Source organism: Amblyomma maculatum, chromosome 3, assembly GCF_055883805.1.
Source record: "Amblyomma maculatum isolate TAMU_Amacu chromosome 3, ASM5588380v1, whole genome shotgun sequence".
Classification (NCBI taxonomy): domain Eukaryota; kingdom Metazoa; phylum Arthropoda; class Arachnida; order Ixodida; family Ixodidae; genus Amblyomma; species Amblyomma maculatum.
This window is the reverse complement of record NC_139346.1, coordinates 118,073,934-118,097,222: the sequence shown is the minus strand read 5'-3', so window position 1 is coordinate 118,097,222 and position 23,289 is coordinate 118,073,934. Positions and strand designations below refer to the sequence as shown.

Genomic DNA, 23,289 nt, shown 5'->3' with positions numbered 1-23,289 from the left:
AGCCCATGACCATAAAATGTTTCCGGCGCTGACGCTTGAAATCGTCGTCAGTAGGAGGAATAGTGAGAAAGATGTATATACCCTTGTGTGCTTTCATTATATAATTAGGATTGAAAATTAAGGTTACCAAGAGGAAGAGAGGTTAGGCTGCTACGAGCGACGACAAGTTATGGGGGGCGAAAAGGAAACGCGGTCACAATCAAAGTTCAGAAGTGGGTAGGCTCGATTGGAAATTTCCGGGTCTAACTTTGTCTACTGAATTGGATTGGAACAGCCGAGCGAGCATGTGTGTTTTCGTATAGTGATTGATCACGCTCCTCGCTCGCATGATCTGAAACCGTCATTGCTAGTATATGCTCTATCCGCCGGAACAAAAATGCTGATGGATTATAAGCTGCATAAACTGCATCAACCGTTTTCATATTAAGATCTACGAGTACGTTCTATTGTTTGATATTTGAAATGTGCGTATCCGAAGGTATACTAAGCATAAATATTCTCCTTTCCTCAGTACCCTGGTTTTCTGCCCTAATGTTCTGTAGCACGTTGTTCTGCTAGTAACATCTGGCATTAGAACAGGAACAACTCTACCAGTGGCACTGAATTTTGTAGTGCAGGCCGAGCAGCAAACATTTATTTGACAACATTCCGTAAAGACAAAAAGGCATGTTTGGAATCAGTACGCTAGAATCGCTTCAAAGTGTGTGAAATGTTTAAGAAAACACCTCTAATATATTACGATTATTCTTTCTTATCCTCAGGCATTTTCCTAACTCTTCAAACATTTATCCTCAAACATTTTCTTAACTCTCCGTGAAAGTCAGACCAGATAATCCGTATTTGGCTTCATCAAAACTTTTATAAGCCGATTGAAGCACCAGTATAATAGAGTACTATATACGGCTAAAACGTCAAGCGTGGGTCCTGACTGTACCGATATAAATGCTGATTTCTCGTTTAATTCGCACGGCAAGCTAACTACAGCCGTTGCGCAGATTTACACAAAGGTGTGAATGTTAGCTCGGTACTGTGCCACTCTGGGCGGATATTCCATAATTCCTACAGCCTAAAACAAAACCAAGATAGCAGTCGGAAACAATTGCTAAGAAATAGGACTGAAGGACATTTTAAGTTGGGGCTCTGTACAGTGAGCACCACAGCAAGGGCTAGGTGCCTTTCGTGAACTTGTGGGTCGATATGAGTGGCAATATGGCAGCAGAGCAGCGTATGCAAAGAGCCTATGTACCACTGTATTTCTTTTCAAACTTCCCGAGTCAGGAGCCGTCTTCTATGGTACGAATACTCTGTTCCCGATGTCGTTTTTTATAGCCAAAAAAATTGGACCGTTTGTAAGTGTGTCGAAGGTCGAAGGCGGCAGGAGTTTTTGATTTGCACCATGCCTTGGTGCCATCCATAACCAACGCTTTTAAACGGACACAAACAAAAATTGCATAAAGACTCTTTTGTTCATTATTTAACGCTGGAAGGGAAGCACATATTTATTATTTCTTTTTTATGATTAAAGACTAAAATCGCGATAATTCCGTTTTCGTGGAATCAATTGTACAAAACACGTGATGTTTACTTGTCGCATTGTGCATGTCAATTTTAGTAAGCATCCGTCTGAAAACAAATTAGAAAAAAGAGAAATCACCGTTGAGAATATACAGCGAGCTTCAGAAGAAGTTCTTTGCCGCAGTAGTACGGTAGTCTTTGCTTTGGGTGCCTTGACCCTCTCGGTTGTAATTAATGAGCAAATTCATTAAGAACAGTGAAGAACATAGATAACAGAACTATTCTGACACCGTGGGTGCTTTATGCCTTTTTGTTGCTCTGTTGCGCACAAGGCTGCTTGGACGTGCGTGCTCTGTTGCGCTTCACGCACGTCCAAGCAGCCTTGTGCGCATAAAACACAGTAAACATCACATGATAATAGATGGTAATATAAGGCAATTAGTCGTTATTTAGAAAGGACGCGTTATTGAGTGCTGCTGATACTGCCACGCATGATGCACCCTCAGTAAATCTAGCGCATATATTGTACAACAAAAACTTAGCGTACGTTTAAAAAGATAGCACAGAGCAAAGATGCCAGACCAGGCAGTGCTGAAGCCTCCGTTGATACTTATAAGCGAAGTTGTGGCTTTTCTTGTAGCAAGTATTTGCCATGGCACATTTTTACCAGGCGTTGGTCAAACTTGTGTCGTTAAAGGGGCATTTACCTAGGGGATGCCGGCGAGGCTGGGTGTTTAGGAGGTGCTGGACGTCATTGGTAGGGCAACTCCCCTCCTTGTACCGGACTCACACGTTCACATGGGCGATGAGAGCCGACAAGTGCCATGTCGCTTTTTCCAGCAGCACGCAGCGTGCTGACGCAGCGAGGCAGGAACGGCGAAGGACGTTAAGCGAATGAATAGCTGCGCGAAATAAACAAACTAGTCCAAAAGTGAAGGGATGCCCGGATAATGGTCGAATACAAAATACCAGGGTGCGGCAGATGTTATCGGCTTGGACGCTGCCAAGCGTCTTTTCCTTTATCGGGGAGTCGGGGATCGTTTGTGCCGTCCCTGCGAGATGTGCCCCTGTCCGGACACGGCGAGCGGCGGTGCCAAATCGGAAGTTGCGATGCCACGCACCCTCTCAAAAGCGGCACGTGAACATATATAGTCGCCTTTTCTTAGAGAGGTATGCCATCAGCCGTGCGAACACAGCTTAATATTTGCACGCATGACCTCAGAAAAGAATGTGAGGCATTAGGCAATAGATAATGAACATTGTCAATATTACTCGAGTGGACACTGTTCTCTACTTATATTTAGTTCTCCAACAGGTTGAGACCGCCTAGGGAAAGCAGAAATGTTTAGTGGACACGAAAAATCCTTTAATCCGAATCTGCTCTTGTTTCCCTTCGGAAGCTGTCTCTAGCATGTAAAACATTTTTAGACAGTAAGCTGCGTAAGAGTTACGTAAGAGTCAGTTATGCCTTCAACGTTTTACGTTTGGTTTCTTTGCATCCGATCAAAATATAGTTGGTATTGACGCGTAACGTAAGATAACTTTCTACCTTTTTTTCTGCCGCAGGTTCGACCCTGGTAAATAAGAAGAATGATCCGGCCTTGCGCAATCGCCTTTTTGCTACTTCTCATTCAACTATTCGGCAAATCTCGCTGCGATCTCGCTGCGACGAGGTGTACACTTGCGACAGTGACAGTGTCCTTCCATCCGGTTTGGTGCGTGAGATTAGGAGTTATGCATCAGTCGTCAACCAGATCATCGACACTGTGGTTTATGGTGCAGAACAGAACGTGACTTATGATGAGCTGGCCAAGTTTGTGGATACCTTTGGAGCGAGGCCTTCCGGCAGCCAAAGCTTGGAGAACTCTATTGACTACATGTTTGAACTGCTCCGGGACAAAGGACTCGACTTTGTGCATTTGGAGAACGTAAGCGTAGTAAACTGGCAAAGAGGCCATGAGGAGGCCTGGATGATAAAGCCAAGGCAAAAGAAGATGGACATCCTAGGATTAGGCAACAGCATTGCCACACCGACTAAAGGCATAGAGGCTCCAGTGCTGGTTGTTCAGTCCTTCGGTGATCTTGAAGCAAATTCTGTAAAGGTAAGTCAGAATTTCTCTCTTAATTTTTGTAGATACCGCAACAGCCGGTAAGAAATCATGTAATGAGGTATATAATATTGGCTTCATTTACCACGTATTAAATGGGTGTGAAGTTTTATGTTGCAGATCCATGGCCATATCATTAGTTGAATCCCCCACAACTTTGTCGTTACATAAATTATGTGAGGTTCTATTTATGTTCTCTTAATTATATGAATTCTTTTTAGAAGTTTGTATTTTGCGCAATTGCATTGCTTGTACTTTTATTTCTTGTTGGTATTCCTTTTCAAACAGTGCCACAAAGGTTAAACCATTCATTCTCATAAAATAAATGCGAACAATTAAGCAAAATACACGTGCACGGAGCAAATGCGACTTTTCGCTAACTTCACTTTGAGGAGAAGCAGATTATCAGGCGAAAGGAGAACTTGTTTCGTTTCGTTTGTCACACTTTACCATCCCAAAGCAGCTCAGGTTATAAGGGACGGTTTTGAGAGAACATCTCTCGCTAAAATCATTTTTGTTCATTGCTTTAAAATCTGCAAATATTTAATCATATATGTTTAACCAAGCCCTACGTTTAATACAACTCTGCATGAAATAAAGCAGGGCATTTAGCTTCAGCATTGAGTGTATGACCCAATAGCGTTAACAACATGCCAGCTCCCCTTGGGGGTCGCCTTTCGCGTAATTACTTTTACTACCCGGGTATCATATCTCGTTAATTTTTATTTTATTATTCCCCTATCAATATTTGGCAATCCTACTGCCATGCGGCAGACCAGCCGACGCATAAAGCTTCGTTTTAACTGAGGAGTACGAACGTGTCTTTGTGGTGTAGGATAAGTGCTTATGATTCGGTATACAAAGGTTTCGGAAGACTACCAATCTCACCCCTCCATCTCAAAGGCGAAACTCCAACTGGCAGCGCCTGCGAAATTGGCCATGTCATGTGGTGTCTCGACGACACAAATTGCGATGAAGGATCAGGGCACTGCCGTGTCACCGGCCAACTATACCTGCTGTCACTGGCATGTCCGAGATTTTTCGCTCGCAACCTCTACACACGACATTCTGCGGTACATCGCCATATACGCCTTTGCAGCAAAATTATCTAGTCTCTAAAAAATTGCGCACAAAATGTTTGGAATATTGGAGAAGGCCTTGCTACTTCCTTCTCGTACTTTACACGAACTGAGTGCTATAACCTGGGGCGTCCTGCTACAATGGCGGCGGTCGGAAACTGCTGGCGCTTACCCAGCTGCTAACTGCGATGTCTCATAAATCTTTATAGTGCGCTTAAGCCTCCCTTCTGCGAACGACGATTCGGGCATTCGTGAGATACATAAAGGAGGTGCGAGCGCACGTTTTGATTGCGCTGCTACAGCGGTGGTTGTTCCACATTGAATCCAACAAGCTATCACGTTCCTCGCGCTCCTCTTCAAGGTCCCAAGCAAAACCTTCACATAACGTCAAGCATAACGCGGAGCTTTATTCAAAGAACTTTACCCCGTAAATGAGCATCGATGACTTTGGCTTGTGAAACGCTGATGACGCGAAATAAACTTCAGCGTTGTTGTCACGCGATTAGCAGACTGCCCCGTCTGCAAGGTTTTTCTTACTGCGAATGGTACCCTTTTGTCATATATTAGGGTGAAATGCTTTGCCTCAGCGTTGTCGAGAGAAAGTTTATTTGATTTATTTTGATTTATTTTATTGGAAGGGAAAGGCGCGGTAACTGTCTAACTTGACGAGAGAAGGTTATCAGCAGAGGTGTCATGCTTTCGAGAGCAAGAGTTAAAAAATAAATTTATAAACCTTGTCTCCACCGCAAATCAAACCTCCATCCCTTAGATCCCCAGCCCAGCGCTTTATTACCACAGCGCCACGCCCCGGATTGTGAAACGATCTTCATAATTCCGCTTGTCTAGCGCAGCAGTGATAGCGGGATTCCACAAGTGACAGATATTGCACCTTTCCTTTCCTGTAAAAGAGGTATAGAACGCCAGTGAACTTTGATGCGTAGGAAGAAATGCTGGTTGGGTTCGAGAAGGAGCGCGCGATGTACCGTCACGACAGGTCATGACGCAACTGACGATTCATCCATATCTGGCGGAAAAGGTTGCAACAAGCCAAGGGCTACATGCCAGGCTCTAATTCATCATCATCATCATCATCATCATCATCATCATCATCATCATCATCATCATCATCATCATCAGCCTGATTATACCCACTGCAGGGCGAAGGCCTCTCCCATATCTCTCCACTTAACCCGATTTCGTGCTAGCTGCATCCACTTGACCCCTGCGAACTTCTTAATCTCATCCGCCCACCTAACTTTCTGCCGCCCCCTGCTACGCTTTCCTTCCCTTGGAATCCAGTTTGTTACCCTCAGCGACCATCGGTTATCCTCTCTTCGCACTACATGTCCTGCCCATGTCCATTTCTTCTTCTTAATTTCCACTAGAATGTCGTTAACTTGCGTTATTTCTCTGACCCACTCTGCACGCTTTCTATCTCTTAATGTTACCCCTACCATTTTTCGTTCCATAGCCCTCTGGGTTGTCCTCAACTTAAGTAGAACTCTCTTGGTTAGCCTCCACGTTTCAGCCCCATAGGTGAGTACAGGCAAGATGCAACTGTTGTATACTTTCCTCTTGAGCGATACCGGTAAGCTGCTAGTCATAATCTGCGAGTGCTTGCCAAATGCGCTCCATCCCAATCTTATTCTTCTTGTTATTTCCTTTTCATGGTCCGGATCTGCGGTTACTACCTGTCCTAAGTAGTTATATTCGCCTACTACTTCCAGTATCTCGCTACCTAATGTAAACTCCTGTTCCTTCCCGAGGCTGTTGAACATTACCTTAGTCTTCTGCATATTGATTTTCAAGCCTACCTTTCTACTTTTCCTGTCTAGGTCATCAATCATTATTTGCAGTTCATTTCCCGAGTTGCTTAGCAAGGCAATGTCATCAGCAAATCGCAGATTACTGAGGTATTCTCCATCTACCCTTATCCCTAACTGCTCCCATTCCAAGTCTCTGAATACTTCCTCTAAACAAGCTGTGAATAGTACTGGGGAGATTGTGTCTCCTTGCCTAACACCTTTCTTTATGGGAATTTTGTTACTTTCTTTATGCAGAACTATGGTTGCTGTGCAGCCACTATATATATCTTCCAGCACTTTCACGTACGGCTCGTCTACCCCCTGATTTCGCAATGCCTGCATCACCGCCGAGGTTTCAACTGAGTCAAATGCTTTTTCGTAATCAATGAATGCTATGTATAAGGGCTGATTATATTCCGAGCATTTTTCTATCACCTGATTGATGGCATGGATATGATCGATAGTAGAGTACCGTTTCCGAAACCCTCCTTGATCCTTTGCTTGATTGCAGTCTAAGGTTGTCCTGATTCTATTAGCGATTACCTTAGTAAATACCTTATACGTAACAGACAGTAAGCTGATTGGTCTGTAATTTTTAAGGTCCTTAGAGTCCCCTTTCTTGTGAATGAGGATAATGTTTGCATTCTTCCATGCTTCCGGTACCGTCGATGACACCAGGCACTGCGTATACAGGGTGGCCAGTTTTTCTAGCACGATATCCCCCCCCGTCCTTCAGCAAATCTGTAGTTATCCGATCCTCTCCAGCTGATTTCCCCCTTTTCATAGTTTCTAGTGCTTTCTTGACCTCGTCCTTCGTCACTGGTGGAACGTCTGACTGTTTTTCCCTATCGCTAATCTGATTACGGTCCTGACTACTTTGGCTACTGTAGAGATCTGTATAGAACTCCTCGGCTACTTTGACTATCTTTTCCATATTAGTGATGACGTTGCCCGCCTTGTCCCTTATCGCATAAATCTGGTTTTTGCCTATGCCCAATTTCTTCTTTACCGCTTTAAGGCTTCTCCCGTTCTTTACAGCATGCTCAATTTTCTCCATGTTATACTTCCTTATATCGGCCACCTTGCGCTTATTGATTAGCTTTGATATCTCGGCCAATTCGATCTGGTCTGTTGGATTGGAAGCTTTCATACTCTGCCGTTTCTTAATCAAATCTTTCGTCTCCTTAGACAGCTTACCGGCTCTAATTCGCGGGCGCACTACTCCCCGTCTTCCCCGGCATGCGTGCTGGCCGCGGGGTAGAGGTCACCCATTTCCGGTTGAAATAACTGTTGTCCAACCAACCAAATGCATATACGAAGCTGACCCCGCCGGGCGTCCGATCCAGGCGTCCACGCGGCGCGTGGTTGCTCCTGACCCCACGGCGCTGGAACTGGTAGGTCACCACCGCTTAATTGCGGCGGAGGCTAGCCTGCAACCGGATTTGTATCTGTTTTAGGTCGTCATTGCACCCGCCACCGCTTCGGTGGTAGACGACGGCTGATGCAACGCGCGTCTCTATCTCCCTCTTCTTTCTTTCTTTCTTTCTTTCCTTCTTTCTTTCTTTCTATCTTTCTTTCTTTCTTTCTTTATGTGTTTATTTTCCTTTCTGTCCGCACCAGGTGGCGGTGGGGGCTCAGGTAAACAGCCAGTAGCAGGCCCGTGCATTTTCTTTTCCTTCTTCCTACAGGCGTAACAAGCAAAAATAAAACAATCCGGTGCACATTTTCGTTGTGGGCACCATGTCAAACGAATTCAGACGACTGTCAACAAGGTTCATTGCTGTTGTAAACGGTAGAGAGACCGCAGCTATCCTTCCGTACTAGGAAGGTAGGCAAATGTTTTTGAATGTCTCAACCTTTCATTTGCCGCTTCCTCGAACGCCGCTCTACACAGAAAACACAAGCATACCCAGATGTCTAAGAGGCGTTATTACATAAGGCATCAGCGGCGTTTTAAATTGATTTAAAGGTTAGAAAATGCGCAGTATCTGTCACAATTCGCGGACACATGTACCACGCCGCAAAGGAAGGGACGAAAATGGGAATGAAAGAAGATGTGTTTGGTTTGGTTTGTGGTGTTTAACCTCCCAAAGCGACTCAGGCTATGGGAGACGCCGTAGTGGAGGATTCCGGAAATTTAGACCACCTAGGGTTCTTTAACGTGCACTGACATCGCACTGCAAACGGGCGCCCTGCTTTTCGCCTTCATCGGAAAGATGATGGGGATTTAGAGGTGCCGTAGTGGAGGGCTAAGATCCACCGCGCTATAATGGTTTTCGCCTCAACGCACTTTAGTGGTCCAAAGTGCCCTCTAGAAATTTTGCGTGCAAAGACATTCATGAATATTTTAATCCACTGCAAAAGATGGGCATGCTGTTTTAATGCAGGAAAAGCCTACGAATTTAAGAGGTTTTGTTGATAAGCACAAGCAATCAGTGCAACTCACACATACGTAAAATATCTACGCCTATGCCATACCGTAAGCAGATTTGTACTTTTATGTTCTTGACATGATTATGTTCGTTGTGTGCTCATTTGTACCTTGGAAAATCACCGCTGGTGTACTAGCTTTGTCTATTTAGTCCCTCACTGTAGATCGGTGCCGGGGTCGAGGGTCTTGAGCTTATAATCTCTGTGATGAAAAACAATACAACAGAACATTCCTGATTTTCTATCCTTTGGCTACCTTTGTTAACAGTGGCATTATGCTGGTTATAAATCCAAAGTTTTACCCCTCGCCACTGCGCTGTATTTCTATAGCTATGCAGTGCAAAATTAAGATAATGAACGTGACAAATGGCGATAGAGGTAACAAAACAATAATCAAGCAAATCATTGCGCCATATCACCGAGTTTCTATGAGCGACCTAATTCAGTATGTCCGGTGAGGGAGAGTAACTGGCTTGCTTCATTGGCTGACGGCCCGACTTCAAGGCCCACAGCCTCGTGTTTTGTAGATAAAGCTGCATTAGCCACGATGCAGCGATTTCGACGTGGCACTAATTTTTACCATGGTTGCCCCGCTCTGACCGCCGCTGCTTAGCAGCAACCTCCTCGCCATCTAGCGTGTATACAACCGGACCATTTAGCCGTGCTTAAGATAGACAACTAGTGCGCATGCGCGGAAATAGGAGAGGAGGAACAGGTGCGCTGCCCATGGCATCAGAGCGCATTGCAGCAGCAAAGAGAGAATGAGCGTAAGAAGGCGAAGAGAGCAAGGAGACACTCGAGAGAAGAAGCCGTGCGCCGCGCCGTTTGGCGTGCAGCCGGGGAGGTAGGAGGAGGATAGCAGCAAGCACGCGTAGCTGCAATATATAAAAAGCGGTTGGTTCGTCGGCACCGCCGTGTGTGGGGCCATGGAAAAAGAGTCGGAAAGGCTTTAAAAAACCAGGCTTAATAAAAACCGGCGAAGACGACGAGCCTAAGAAACCTATCCAGGCAACCGCACTAACCTGGACGTGCAATTATCTTTCGCTACGTATATCCTGGCCCAGCCGAGCTGTGCCACAAACAATTTTTTTTTGCTCTGAATTAGCGACAACCAATTTAAGCACTGCGTAAAAAGTTATATTTATTTGATATCTGTGCATTTCAGTACATGCCGAACGTAACCTTTTTTCAATAGTGGGGTGATGATTGCGTTCTTTCTTCTTTCACTTTATTAAAGACACCTTCACGTCGCGAATAAAGATTCTCCGTGAAGCCAGGTAGTAAACGCAGCCGATGTTCAGCATTAAATTAAGTCTCCAAGCTCAACCTCTTGTATTTGAATACAGTCAGTACAGCCACAGAAATAATATCGTTCTTCTTTTTGCGCTTCCTCATCACAGCCAAATTCTCAAAACAAAAAGCTCACTTCGCGGTGTCTGAGGTGTTTTCTTAACGGATCTTGGTGCAATGACCTTAAAGGTTTTAGCGAAATTTTCTACTAGCGTCTAAACGTACAACGGCTGGTGTTTAACCATCGAGAAATTCTTACGGACTTGCTTTTTTCTTAACTGTTTAGGCGAAACAAATGCACTTTCTATCTGTCTAGCGACGCCGAAGGACATATTGCAAAACAGCCACAGAAATCTCGTGAAACCTGTTCAATATTTGATCCTTCCTTGCAGGCGGCGGGTAAAATTGTCGTGTTCAACCAAGAGTTCGTCTCGTACAAGGCTACGGTTAAGTACCGTGTGCAGGGTGCTTCTGCCGCAGCCAAGGTTGGCGCCGTGGCAGCGCTGGTGCGCTCCGTGACTCCCATGTCCGTCAACAGCCCGCACACAGGCTACATGATGTACGACGAGGACACCCCTAAAATACCGACGGCGGCGATCACCGTCGAGGACGCCGAGCTCATGGCCCGACTGCAGGAAAGAGGTGGGATCTGCTTGAGTTTCATAGCATTGTACACTGCTCCGCGAAAAATACTGGCTGCTCGCTTGGTACATTTATAGCACGCAAGCCTAATGCTTTCTTGGGATATATGCTGCATCAATAGCTTTCCTCACATGCGTCTCATACAACCCCCAATTTAATTGTAGCATTTTTGGGCAAGCTGAAACCAGTTCATATTATGGACTACTTCAAAAGAGACAAAGTACCTAGGAAAGAGAAGATGGAAGCGTCCATGTCGTCTTCTCTTTCCTGGGCCTTTTGTGTGTTATGCGCTAGCCCACATTATTGATTATTAGTGCCTTCGCCAATACCAAAACTTCAGCACTTCTGATGAACAATGAAAACGGTACACAGAAACACTGTTATTTATTTCGTATGTTTTGCTGTCTAAAATGGAAAATAAGGGCAAGTGTGTCTAAAAATTATCTTAAGCAAAAATATTGTTTTTAATGTATAACTTTATACAGGGTGTTTCAAAGACCTTCAAGTAAGTTTTAATAAATGAGTGGATTCCAAATATGAGAAAATCTTCATAAACAAACTATCTCTGGCAGCAGACACAATTTAATTTGAATTGAAAATTAGGTTTATTTGCAGGAAGAAACACGAATAAATCCGGTGTGGGGTGTAATGCTAAAGGCTCGAATGCCTGACCAGACCTTAGCCCCTTCACACTTGGTACATACAACCTGCAGCAGCAGAAATACATTTTCTTCAGTTCAATACACTGCAAACTTCCTTAAGTTACATAAAATTGATAACAACTCATGAAATAAATTTTATTATCGCATTCAGGCGGTTAGTGCCAATGGTGTTATAAAAGGCAGGGAAAAAGGTGGTGCCGTATAATGTTTTGAAATGTAGAAAAAAATCATTTTCTAAATTCCGGCGACGCGAGGAAATCCAAAACTTTTCTCTTCACGAAAGCGGAATCGAGGGCAAGTGACGCGCATAAAGGTCGATACAGAATTGACGTCCGGTGATGACGGAATACAGTGGCAATGATGTCAGGTTCTGGGTTCTGACCGCCTGCTCTACTGTGACATGTCATGCACTTTATTTCGCTCGTCGCTCTTATGCATAACGACCCCGAAGCTGACAAAACTCATTTTTGTCTTGCTCCAGGTTTCTAGACAACAAAATGTAGAGTGTCAAGCACACTTAGCGGGAACATGGCTCCGCGTGGCCTCACTTGGACGCAGCATCATTGCGCGCAAGCCGTTAGAAAATTCACGCAAAATGGAGGATAAAAGAGGCACTATGCCGAGGTCAACGTAATCGGGCGGCCCACAGCATTTATTCGTAGCCGGGTTATGCGCGATGGAGCAAATCACGTGCGTTGCCACGCGGCGCCGTGTTAACGCTAAATATGATTGACACTGTACATGGCCTGGTGCAATACCGCTTGATGCTCTAACTTAGCGCGGCGTTGATAACTGCTCAAGTCATCACCGTACGTTTCTTTTCTATCGAGCTTGCTGCGTATCGCTTGCTGCGCTTCGTTTCAAAAACTGATAAAAGCATCGTCTTGTTCACGCCTTGAAGATCCCCATTAGGACTAACCAACCCACTGCGCGATAATGAAAAAGTCAATACCTGGGTTTTAGTTTACTTGCTGGCTAATAATAAGAGATTTGCCCACATAGTCTGTCCGCCGAGGCAATTATAGCTCCCGCAAATATTGTTTTCTGATTTTTAAGCCAATACTTCTTAAATTTAGTTAAAAGCTTTTCTGAACGATTCACTACAGTGACGCCAGCTAGGTATCAAAAGACGCTTTCTTTTTTAGGAAATTTGTTTCAATAATTCCCTCGCCCTTGAAAAAAGAAGTTCACGACATACGTATTCAGTAACACTGTTTGCCACCACTTCGAAATTCAATGGCACAGTAGCCCACCCTCGGGGATCCGTACCAATGTTTAGGGCTACCGTAAGAATTCAACCTGCGAAGTCGGCCACTAATGGTGACATGTGCTTTTAATTTTCTCTTTACCTATGTTATAAAAGGTCTGTTTTTGTGGAACGTTTGCCTATTAGGGATTAGAGCACGGTCCCCCAGTGATGGTGCAGCTTTAATACGTTTTGGAGGCCTCGTAAAATGAGACCGGACAGCAGTTTTTGAAGTGCGCTACGCTGCCATAAGTCGCAGCTACCGTCAGACTAAGCCGTACTTTATTCCCCCGCCCAGCCACTACGGGTAATGGATAAACGCTCGGTGAGCCTGCATGTAAGGGGTAGATGGATATGGGCGGCGCCGGTAAAGACCGTTGGCTCTTTTTGGGTCAATTGGCCAACGCCAGCTGCAGCCGTCTCCCACTTACCCTCTGACAGGAGTCGGGAAGAAGCGCACAGTGAGACATATAGGCAGCTAGGGCAGGATCCAGCTTAACCGCTACGTGTGGAGAGACGAAAAGCAGTCCCCTATTTCGAGCAAGTTTGCGGTTTCTCTCGAAGACGCGGGAACACGCACTTTGTTCCCGCCACTGTTCGCACATGGGGGCTTTAAAGAAATACACCGTTGCTAGCTGTTCACCTAGGAGGCCTTACTACGTCGACCACCCCCATCGGCTAGATGCAGCACAACTTTAAAAGTTGAAACACACGTCCGTTTTCGAAGAGCGGCAAATCGTTTGAAGAACAAGCGCTGCTATACGAAATGATGTCAGACCCTCGTTCTTGACAGGGTGACAATAAAAATGACGATTAGTAGGAGAAGGCCAACTGAACGTGTCTCGCTGATGGCTCCGAGTCTGGATTCCCCCAGTTGTAGTAAATGTGGGCCTACAGAGGGAAACTTCGTGGGACACAAGGGATGTCGCCACCGGGTTAAGAAATGACAGCGCTGACCGAGTGTAGGGGCACGTTGGTAACAATGATCGATGAGGGGCGGAGCGTGAGAACGCGGTTCGACTCTTCTATTGGGATCCGCAATGGTGGTGACTCGGACGCCGATAATTGCCCTGTTCCCAGGAGCCGTCAAGGACGCGAAGTTTAGGGCACGATTGCGCACGTGGGACTGCGTTTTGACGTGTTTTACCGTCCTTTCTGTTTTCTTTTCATAATGAGAAAGATCACGTAACACTGTCATATCATGTGGCGTAGCATGTTACTTAGTCAGCCAATTATTTCGAGGCTCATTTTCTAAATTGCGTTTCTTTTAAAACGAGTCTGTTGCCCCTTTTGCACTGTCTGTTTTAGGCAGAGGTTGATGAAGCCTACATTGAAAGACGTGCCAAAATTTTGTAAACCAATCAAGTGTGAGTTCGTTGTGATTTGGTGATGAAAAATGTGAGACGGGCCACGAAGTTGGTAAAACCCGGCTCCGCGGTCTGGAGGAGTTGTTCTTGTCTAGATCTCGACCCCTGCCCCTTCGGCCATGCCGAAGTGTTTAGCCAGCTATATGCTATCGTGGCCGTTCTTCAACCTGTTGTAAATATGTGCGTTCCAGTATAAACTCTACGTTTATATCCCCTCAAGTCCGATTGTTGCTGCCAGATTCCATATTCCCGGGATACTGAAGAAATCCGTGGTACCAATTAGTGGGCTTAAGCAAGAAATAATTTGCTAACCAACCGCTGAGATTGAGGTCAGATTGATGATTTAAAGGCAAACTCCAGAAAAAAAAATCAAAAGCAGTCCTCCGCAAAACAAGAGCCAGAGCCCATGCATTTTATTTTGTTCCTACCTACAGTGGCAAAGTAAACTACAACAAGCTTCGCAGAGCTATGGAAGAGCCGGTTTCAAGTGATAGCCCTTGGGCTTTATATCAATAATATTTGGACATATTAAAGAAATTGCCAAATAGAAAAGTGGTATGACGACTTGATTAACATACGTGTTCACTCAAAAATAAGACAAATGCGATGCCTTTATCTCCCCCAAAATTAACTTAGAGAACGATATGAAAAACATCTTGGAATAAAATAGTGGTGCCACAGTGGCTATCTCTTCCACGGCGATGTTTGGGCCTCCCTCGTCATTCAAACCGTCAAACCATGTACAACCTTGTATACAATTCACTACCATGCTAACACAGTTTTCGCTCTGATCGCTCATTTGGCTGTCCAGTTTTTTTACTGCGCTGGCAATTACTGTCATGGGAATTGGAAAGTTTTGAAGAAAGCAGAAAGCTACTCCCATTCATTATGGCTTTGCCCTAACTTCGGTATATTCGCTGTCTGCTTTACCTTATACCTCTTCTTTTTTTCAGGAATTGAGCCTGTCGTTCGACTCTTAATGGGTGCGAAATCATTGCCCCCGGCTCCCTCTCGGAACACGGTTGCAGAGATTCGTGGCAAACACAAACCGGAGGAGGTAATATCGCCCCTACATGATTTTAGTTCCCCATTTTCTCCACTTAGTTTTGTAATAGGTGCGTTATTTTATCTTAAAATTTTTGGATGTAGAAGTAAACGCGTGACCCCTTCGCACAAATCCACGTTGTAATGCAAGACTGACGCATCCTATGCTATAGTTCCCGCCGATTACAGGACTTAAGCTATGCTTTATATCGGCAAAAAAAAAAAAAATAACAGCTGGGTGTTATTTGATTCGTATGGTTTAACGTTCCAAAGTGATTCAGGCTGGTGGATGCCGTAGTGGAGGGCTCGAGAAATATCGATCCCAGGACGTTTGTAACGTTTAATGGCATCGCTCTGTAGCAGGGGGCCTTGTTTTTTGCCTGCATCAAAACTCGGCCGCCGCGGTGAGGAATCGATCCTGCGTCATTGGGTTCAACAGTCGAGTACCCTAACCACTGTGTAACCACGGCAGGGCATTATAATTGAAACTGCACGTTTCGTAGCGTAACTGCATTCGCTAAACGGTAGGGTCCTCCAACTTTTCACCTCACTGGCTGTGTCTCACCTAGTTAAACGGCGATTGTTGCGGAAAGATGTTTCCGAACGCAACCTAAAGGTAACATACATTCACTGAAGGCAGGAATTGATTACCGTGAAGGTAATTGCATAGCGTAAACGTTGTTATACCGTCACCTCATTGCTCTGTTCACGGCTGGTTTTGCGGCTATTAAGAACCAAAGACATCTCATAATATAACCTAAAGGGGAACACACCACATTAAAGATGTTGGTCATTTATTTGAATGTTTAAATTGTAAAACTAATCCCAAAAAATTGCACTCAGGGGATTTGAAGAGATGACTAAGTGCTTAGATAAGTAGTGTCGATCCCCAGCACCTTAGAAGCGACGGGAACGGCGAGCTTTAAATGCGCTCTTATTCGCATTGACAATATTTCAGCTACTTGTAGACAGGTGACGCTGCTCAGAGGACCCTAACGTTGCGAAAATGGAATCATGCCGTTTGGTAACGCCTACGTGCATACATGTTCTATAGTAAGTGGTTTTTAATGTGATTATTTTCTCTAACAATGCCTGAGGTATCACGTAATTTATATCTCTTGATAGGTTATGATTCAAGGATTTCTTCAGGATGGCATAAAAACGTTTGAGAGCATTGCCCAAGACTAAACGAAATGATTGCGTGGGTGTGGTGCATTCACGACCACTAGATTTCTTCTATGCGGTTTCGCCGCGGTGACGCAGGGGTCACGGCGCTCACCCGCTGTACTCAAGGATGCCGGACCGAATCCTGGCCACTACGGCCGCTTTTCAATGGATGCGAAAACCAAGGCGCCCGTATGCTGTGCGATATCAGTGCACGTTAAAGGACCGCACGTAGTTGACATTTCAGTTCAGTTCAGTTCAGTTTTATTCCTTAAAGGCCCCCATTTCAGGGGGTGTTACATAAGGGGTGGGATTACATTTGTAGTGAGGAAAACAAACAGCGATGGTAATTTAACATTGAAGGTGATCTGTTACGCGTTCTTGAAAAGCAGATGTTGAAGCGATGGCGACGATGTCATGGGGTAGGCCGTTCCAGTCCGTGTCTGCTCGAAGAAACAACGAAGCAGATCTTTTGCCTGACGTCTCTCAAAACCTCAGTCACCTTGAGACGTTAAACCCCATAAATCAAGCCAGACTATACTCCAGATATATTATTGTTGGTAATAATAGATATTGCTAACAAAGAGCTGTCACTTTCATCTTAAAACTATGACAATATTTATGAATGAGACATCATAACTTAAAAGGGTAAATTCTGAAGTTCTTGATATTTGCACGAATAATGATATTCAGTGGTTATAAATGACAAAATAGCCGACAGGCCAGTGAAGCGCTAACAAAACATGCCTACAAGCAGAGTTTTAAAGTTTGATTCAGTACTTCGCTCTATGTTTACCAGAATCATAAACAAATTCAAAATAATGCCTCCTGTGCGCGTGATACTAAAACACAAAAATTAAATAGCTAAGTATCCGCATTGACGCACTTCCTACATATGATATCAGAGACTTATTCATTTAGAAATACAGTCCAACTCTTTAATACAATATTTAAGTTGCAAGAAAATATGATGGATATAACTGTGTAAGCAGAAATCGCAAAGCAAATATAACAAGATTGAGGACTGTTATTCAGAACGAATAAGCTTACACCCTTTATTTGCATACAGAAGCTCTCAATCAGCCTGCTTTAACCGATCTACCACAATAATGTTGATATTTATCTGCAGGGCTTCCAAGTGCTGCATGTAGGCGAGCGAATTTTTTTTACCACTAATGAAGTACAATAGTCGCTCTATCATTCTTTGGAATTCGTGGTGCAATTTGGCTGGCACGACTGCATCGCTCGCGAGTTTTTTGCCTTGTATGGTTGACACTCAGTGGCAAAATTTAATTCTTGTAACAAACAATCAAGTGTTACCACATTATTACGGCCTTCTTACACATTGTTACATTTTGCCTTGTTACATTTATTACCGACATGTTACATGTGGTCATAAAACGTATGTGAGAGCTGACGGTGCTGTGGCTGATCACTGTAATATCCGACATATTGTTGAAAACAGTATATTTATAGGTGGGTGAGACGATATCACCGGGTTAAGTGGAGAAATATGGGAGAGGCTTTCGCCCTGCAGTGGGTATAATCAGGCTGATGATGATGATGAAGAGACGATATATTTGAAAAAGCCTGCTTGAAAGGTACATTTAGAACATTCTTATCTCCAAGCCTAAAAGTGGAATTTGCGCATAATGTTGAATCTTGCTGAGCACAGAAAAGAACCTGATTATAGCCAAGCATCTACAATGTGGGAATTTTCGGACTCCAGACTTTAATGGATACCATTGCTGCTTAAAACGAATTAGTTTTCTGACTGCTAGAGTACGTAAATATATTTATGTTCAAGATCCCATTTTAAATCAGCTGATAATGACCCCATGCCGAAACGCACGAAGCAAACGGCGAAACCTTCTTTCGCGCGCCTAGTAGATGCCGTCTGTGTTACAAGGGTCCTCAGTTGTAGGGATATGACGCGATGCACCCATACAAATATGCTTGACCACCACCTGTAAGTAATGCAACACTCAGTTTTACACTCAGTTACAGAAGGGTTATGAACAAAGAGTTAACTTTCCAGTAATGAAACAGCGGTTGCATGAAGGTAGTTCGCAGCTTTCGTTCAAGCTCAACATAAGCCTCAGTAATTATTATATGCAAATTTATCTTACTGAAAACAGGTTTTGCGTGAAATACGTACCAATACTTTCTCGGACAAAGCCCGCTACAAATATGTGCTACACCGGTAACGCCAATCAGTACCATGCGGCAGGCACTGATTCTCAGTTCGAGCCATCCCGGTCAGTTTCCCAAATTGTTCGATAAATATAATCAGAAATTACCTTTCCCGCAGGTTGTGCTCCTATCCGGTCACCTGGACTCTTGGGATGTAGGTCAAGGTGCCATGGATGATGGCGCGGGTGCTTTCGTCTCATGGAGGGCCCTGGATGTCTTGCGCAAGATGGGTCTCAAACCAAGACGCACGCTACGCTGCGTCCTTTGGACTGACGAAGAAATAGGCACCGTAGGAGCCAAACAGTACTTCCAGCGCCACTTCGATCACGAACGCCACTTTATGAACCTCATGATGGAATCAGACTCCGGAACGTTCCGACCTCTGGGCCTTGGTTTCTCTTCCTCGAACGACCGTGCGCGGTGCATTGTGGCCGAGGTGCTTCGTCTGTTCGCGCCAATAAATGCGACACGATTGACTCTGGGTGCGTCGGCGCCCGACCTCACTCTTTGGATCAAAGAAGGCATCCCAGCCGCGTCTCTGAGCACAGCCAATGAGAAGTACTTTATATTTCACCACACCGAGGGGGACACGATGAGCGTCCTCGACCGGCGGGAACTGGATCTGTGCACGGCCCTCTGGGCCGCGGCGTCCTTCGTTTTCGCAGACTTGAGCGTGCGTTTGCCTCGATGAAAATGATCCTGTAGGCAGTTCCTCGATGACTGATCAGTCATGAATCTGGCTGGGAGAGACTACACTTAGCCAGCAAATTAGGTCCTTCATTGTTCATTGCGTCTGCTCAAGGCGTCGCTTCTTTGCTCAAACGATGAGTTTCACAATGAATAATTTCTTCTGCAGCGACACTCTAGCTTCAACAAAGCGTCCCTCAGTAATTGTGGGATTTTTGTAACCACTTCGCAGTAATGGAAACAAAACTTTAGTCATAAATCCAGCTCTTGGCCTTCCTCAGATGCTAAATAATTTATGATGGCTAAAGCCACCATTAAATTCCTGTTGTAAACTGATTTTTTTTTCAACATCGTTTAGTTGCATGACTTCTATTTGTCCGCGCGGTAATGTTAATACGAAATGCCATTGCTCCTGTCCTGTGCACTCGCATACACAAGTCGTCACATTGCCCTACAAAGACGCATGTATGCATTTCACGCTTATCTCATAGCCTAATATAATCGGCGTCTCGAGCTAGGTTTTCTTGCTTCTTGTACCAAGAACTGTCCGCACTTCAGTGGGTGCTTCGGAATGCCTGATATTGTGGGTGTATGTCCGCTGAGAAAATGTTCGGCTTCTTCGAGCATTTAGCGATCTCCTCCAGATTCCGCATTGGAACACGCAGTTAGTGAGGGGAAAATAGAGGCACATGAATGGGACCCCGTGTTTGCTGCTTTCGGCGTAGGACTAAGTAGGAATGGTAAATCAGTGTGGAACACTATTTACGTGTACGTATAAAAACACTAGACAAGCCCCGCAAACCCGCTGCAGACAGGCGCCACTTCGGTTATTCATGGAGCTACCCCTTCCCTTTGCGGGTGATGGAGCTTGAAACACGGATACCAGCCATTGCAGAACTACGCGCAACCTGTCCTGTGACGCAATAAAATTCTTCTCCGTGTATAACCAAAATGCGATAAACAATTACTGCCTTATTTCAATAAAGCACTCTGTATTTTCTAACCCTATCGCCAGTTTAGATGTAACAATAATGCCACGTGCCTAGCGCCGCGCGACAGCCGTACTTGGTGCCGACGACGACGAAGCGGTTGTTGGCACGAGCGGCGCGCTGTTGCTGGACTATGTGATCGGAACTACAAGCCGACCTTATTCTCGGGTCCTCGGCTACGTCTACCTTCACGGCTCCCTCTGACTGGAGTCGTGACACTGGTGGAGGTGCGGGGACCCGAGAATAAGGTCGGCTTGTAGTTCCGATCACAGAGTCCAGCACCTGCGCGCCGCTCGTGCCAACAACCGCTTCGTCGTCGTCGGCACCAAGCACGGCGTCGTCGGCACCAAGCACGGCTGTCGTGCGGCGCTAGGCACGTGACAATATAAAAGCGACATAATATCTGCGGATTGTTGTGCGGCTTTCAACTTATTCGTTTCGTAGCTGATGCTGCAATTGGAAATTACCTGTGACCAGTGAGGCGCAACACTAATTTGTAAAAAGGGGCTGTTAGGGTTATACACATCTCTTCCCTGTCGTTCTAAAACCGATCCTGACGGACATCAGGACCCATGTGAAGCATACTGACCTCAGATTAGTTTCCAGAACAATCAAAAGGTGAAAAACACAAAGGCGAAAACAACTTTCAAATGGCGAAAGGTGAAAGATCCAACTCTGGCGAGCGATAAATATACGTGCATGTTATAGTTGCAGAGCAAAGATGTTCTCGTGACCCCGGTGGCTACTAGTTACAATGATTATTGGCTTGTTTTCGGACGTCTGCCACAGGTGATAGAGGTAAGCAGTAGGAGCCGTCTTAAAGCTTCAAACATCCTATTTTAAAATTTCTTGGCGGATTTTCTTAAATACACGGTATAGAACTTGTCATGTAGTTCTTCTCTGGCATGTAATTTGTGCTTTGCTTGATAGCCCATATCACAGAAGAAAAAAAATCAACCGCGTAAGTTGCGCGAAATGGTACGAACCTCAAGACGTTTTTTTTTTAAATACAGATTTTAGAAGATTTCTCAAGCGCTACTCGGAACGATGACCCTAAAGTCTATGCGGATCTCATGATGGCGATATTCGCTGTTATTTGGGCAACGTGAAGAACGGTGAGACATGTGTGAAGCAAACGAAATGCAATCGCCGCTAAACGTAATTGTTTTCGAATTTTAAATGCGGCGTTTGCAGCAAATAGAAATGAAATGTTTGTTCCAGTAACTGATTATATTCACATCATCTTCAGAACTGCCATTTGTGGTGACTACTTTCGTGACTACAATATAGATCACAGTAATACAATATAAAAGAAAAATGTAGAATTCTCCTTTTTCGGTCGTTGAGCTTAAATATTCTGTTTTATGCTGTATCATTATCCTAATTGCGGTTCTTTACTTTCAAAATAAAGCATCTTTTCACAGCTTTGCCCATTTATTACCCTGCGCCCTACGCCATAATTTCTTCAGTATTCCTGCTACAATAAATCCAGTTTATTTTCATTGAAACTTTGCTTACAACTTTGACTCCTTGAGGCAGCCATATCACGTACCCATCTGTAGAAGTCGCGTGCAGGCTGCAGGCTTTACCAACGCAGGCATGTTTAGTGGGTGGGTGGAGGTAATGGTAATGCCATTAAAAAGTGGTCAACGTTCCAGAGCTCAACTTGCAGCTCCACAGCTTTCTCTGTCTACTTCTTCTTAGGTTATATTTTGCGAAAGCGCAGGAAAAATTTCGTCATTGCACGGACCCATATAACGCGTATACCCATGTAAGAGTGACTGTTAATATACGTTGCTTAAAACGGCCCGCATAGTGCCATGCGCTCCCTAGCAAGCTGATATTTATCATTCGTGCAGGCAGACCTGGTACCCCGAATAAAATTCCTCTGTTCTCGGCACTTCACGTGTTGTTACACGCGGCTTCCCAATTCATCTCGCACTTGCAACAAATAAAGATGTTCAAACAATGTTCTCTCCCTTAATTCAATCGCGTTTTGCCTGTGGACACAAAACTGGAGTGTGTTTATAAATTCATAAACACACTCCAGTTTTGTGAAGTAGAACTACCTTCAGGCACTATTTATCTTTCAGCGCTCCACACGCACAGGAATTGAAAAGTTTTTTTTTTTTTTTTTGATACAGCTCTATCTGATGTTATCTCCATCCTGCTGCAGTAAATTTGGTTCAAGGAAGGTCTTCCATCGTGGAAAAAAGCTCCCAACCGAAATCCTGCTTCAGTCTTTATTCAGTCACCCACGGTTGAAGAGATGCTTTCTGGGCTTCTGGTGGCGATGGGCCATGCACAGGTGTATTAAAAATTTTGTGTTGACGATAACAGCTGGCTGCCACTGAGCAGGAGCTTTTTCTTTTCCTCATTGATCGTGCGAAACGGCCTTCGTACGAAAGGTCCTTCGTGCAAAGGGGCACTTTTCCGATTAAATTTATAGCAGCCGCAGTTTTATGTGAGAACTTGTCTGGCAAAAATAGGCCACAACGTCCTTTCTAATGTTCTAGTGTCCCTGGCCATCACGCTGTCCTTGTTGTCGGAGCTCTCGATTATGGGACATGTATGGCATGTGATAGAGCGGACCAGATTGTCTTGTCGGTAGCAGCGTACATTGGTGATAGATAGAAGTGGGAGTAAATCAGAGAGAAGGCCGCGCAACTACTGCTGCCAATTCCCTGTCGCGAAGCACAACAGAGTATTAGCGTTTTGGGGCCCGTTTATCCAACCGTCATGTGTCTTACGCCATCTGTTATACTCAAGTTTATTAATGAGGGCTGAATTCCTTCGTCCAGTAGGCTACCAGCTATCATCCTTGGAAAGCCCCAATACGTACTCTTTTGGCTCTGCTGTGAGGAGCTTGGAGCTTGGTCACGGAAGTCCATTGCCAACCTCTTCGCAAGGCATTCCAGAAATATTTCCAAGCTGCCCTTCAAAGCATTATGCTTCTCGCCCCATTAAGACATCGCTTGACCATTGCAATCGTCGTCAGATTCAAACCTAATTTTGCAAACTGTTGAAGAAGGAATGCAGGGAGGAAAAAAATGGGCTGAGGCTACTTT

General features: G+C 44.7%; 1 protein-coding gene across 1 annotated transcript; it reads left to right on the top strand.

Annotated features, from left to right (window-relative positions):
• Positions 1 to 3,392: 3,392 nt before the first annotated feature.
• On the top strand, positions 3,393 to 19,236 carry LOC146195804 (carboxypeptidase Q-like). The gene is made up of 4 exons (XM_084596866.1): positions 3,393 to 3,617; positions 10,620 to 10,869; positions 15,098 to 15,201; positions 18,664 to 19,236. The coding sequence occupies exons 1-4, from the start codon at positions 3,393 to 3,395 to the stop codon at positions 19,234 to 19,236; spliced, it is 1,152 nt and encodes a 383-aa protein (XP_084452992.1).
• The last annotated feature ends 4,053 nt before the right edge of the window (positions 19,237 to 23,289 follow it).

Bases quoted from the DNA above. Each gene is read 5' to 3' on its own strand.
- LOC146195804 (XM_084596866.1), top strand. From the start codon at position 3,393: ATGTTTGAACTGCTCCGGGACAAAGGACTCGACTTTGTGCATTTGGAG. The intron at 3,618-10,619 runs GTAAGTCAGAAT...CCTTCCTTGCAG, and splicing joins TTGAAGCAAATTCTGTAAAG to GCGGCGGGTAAAATTGTCGT. The intron at 10,870-15,097 runs GTGGGATCTGCT...TCTTTTTTTCAG, and splicing joins GGCCCGACTGCAGGAAAGAG to GAATTGAGCCTGTCGTTCGA.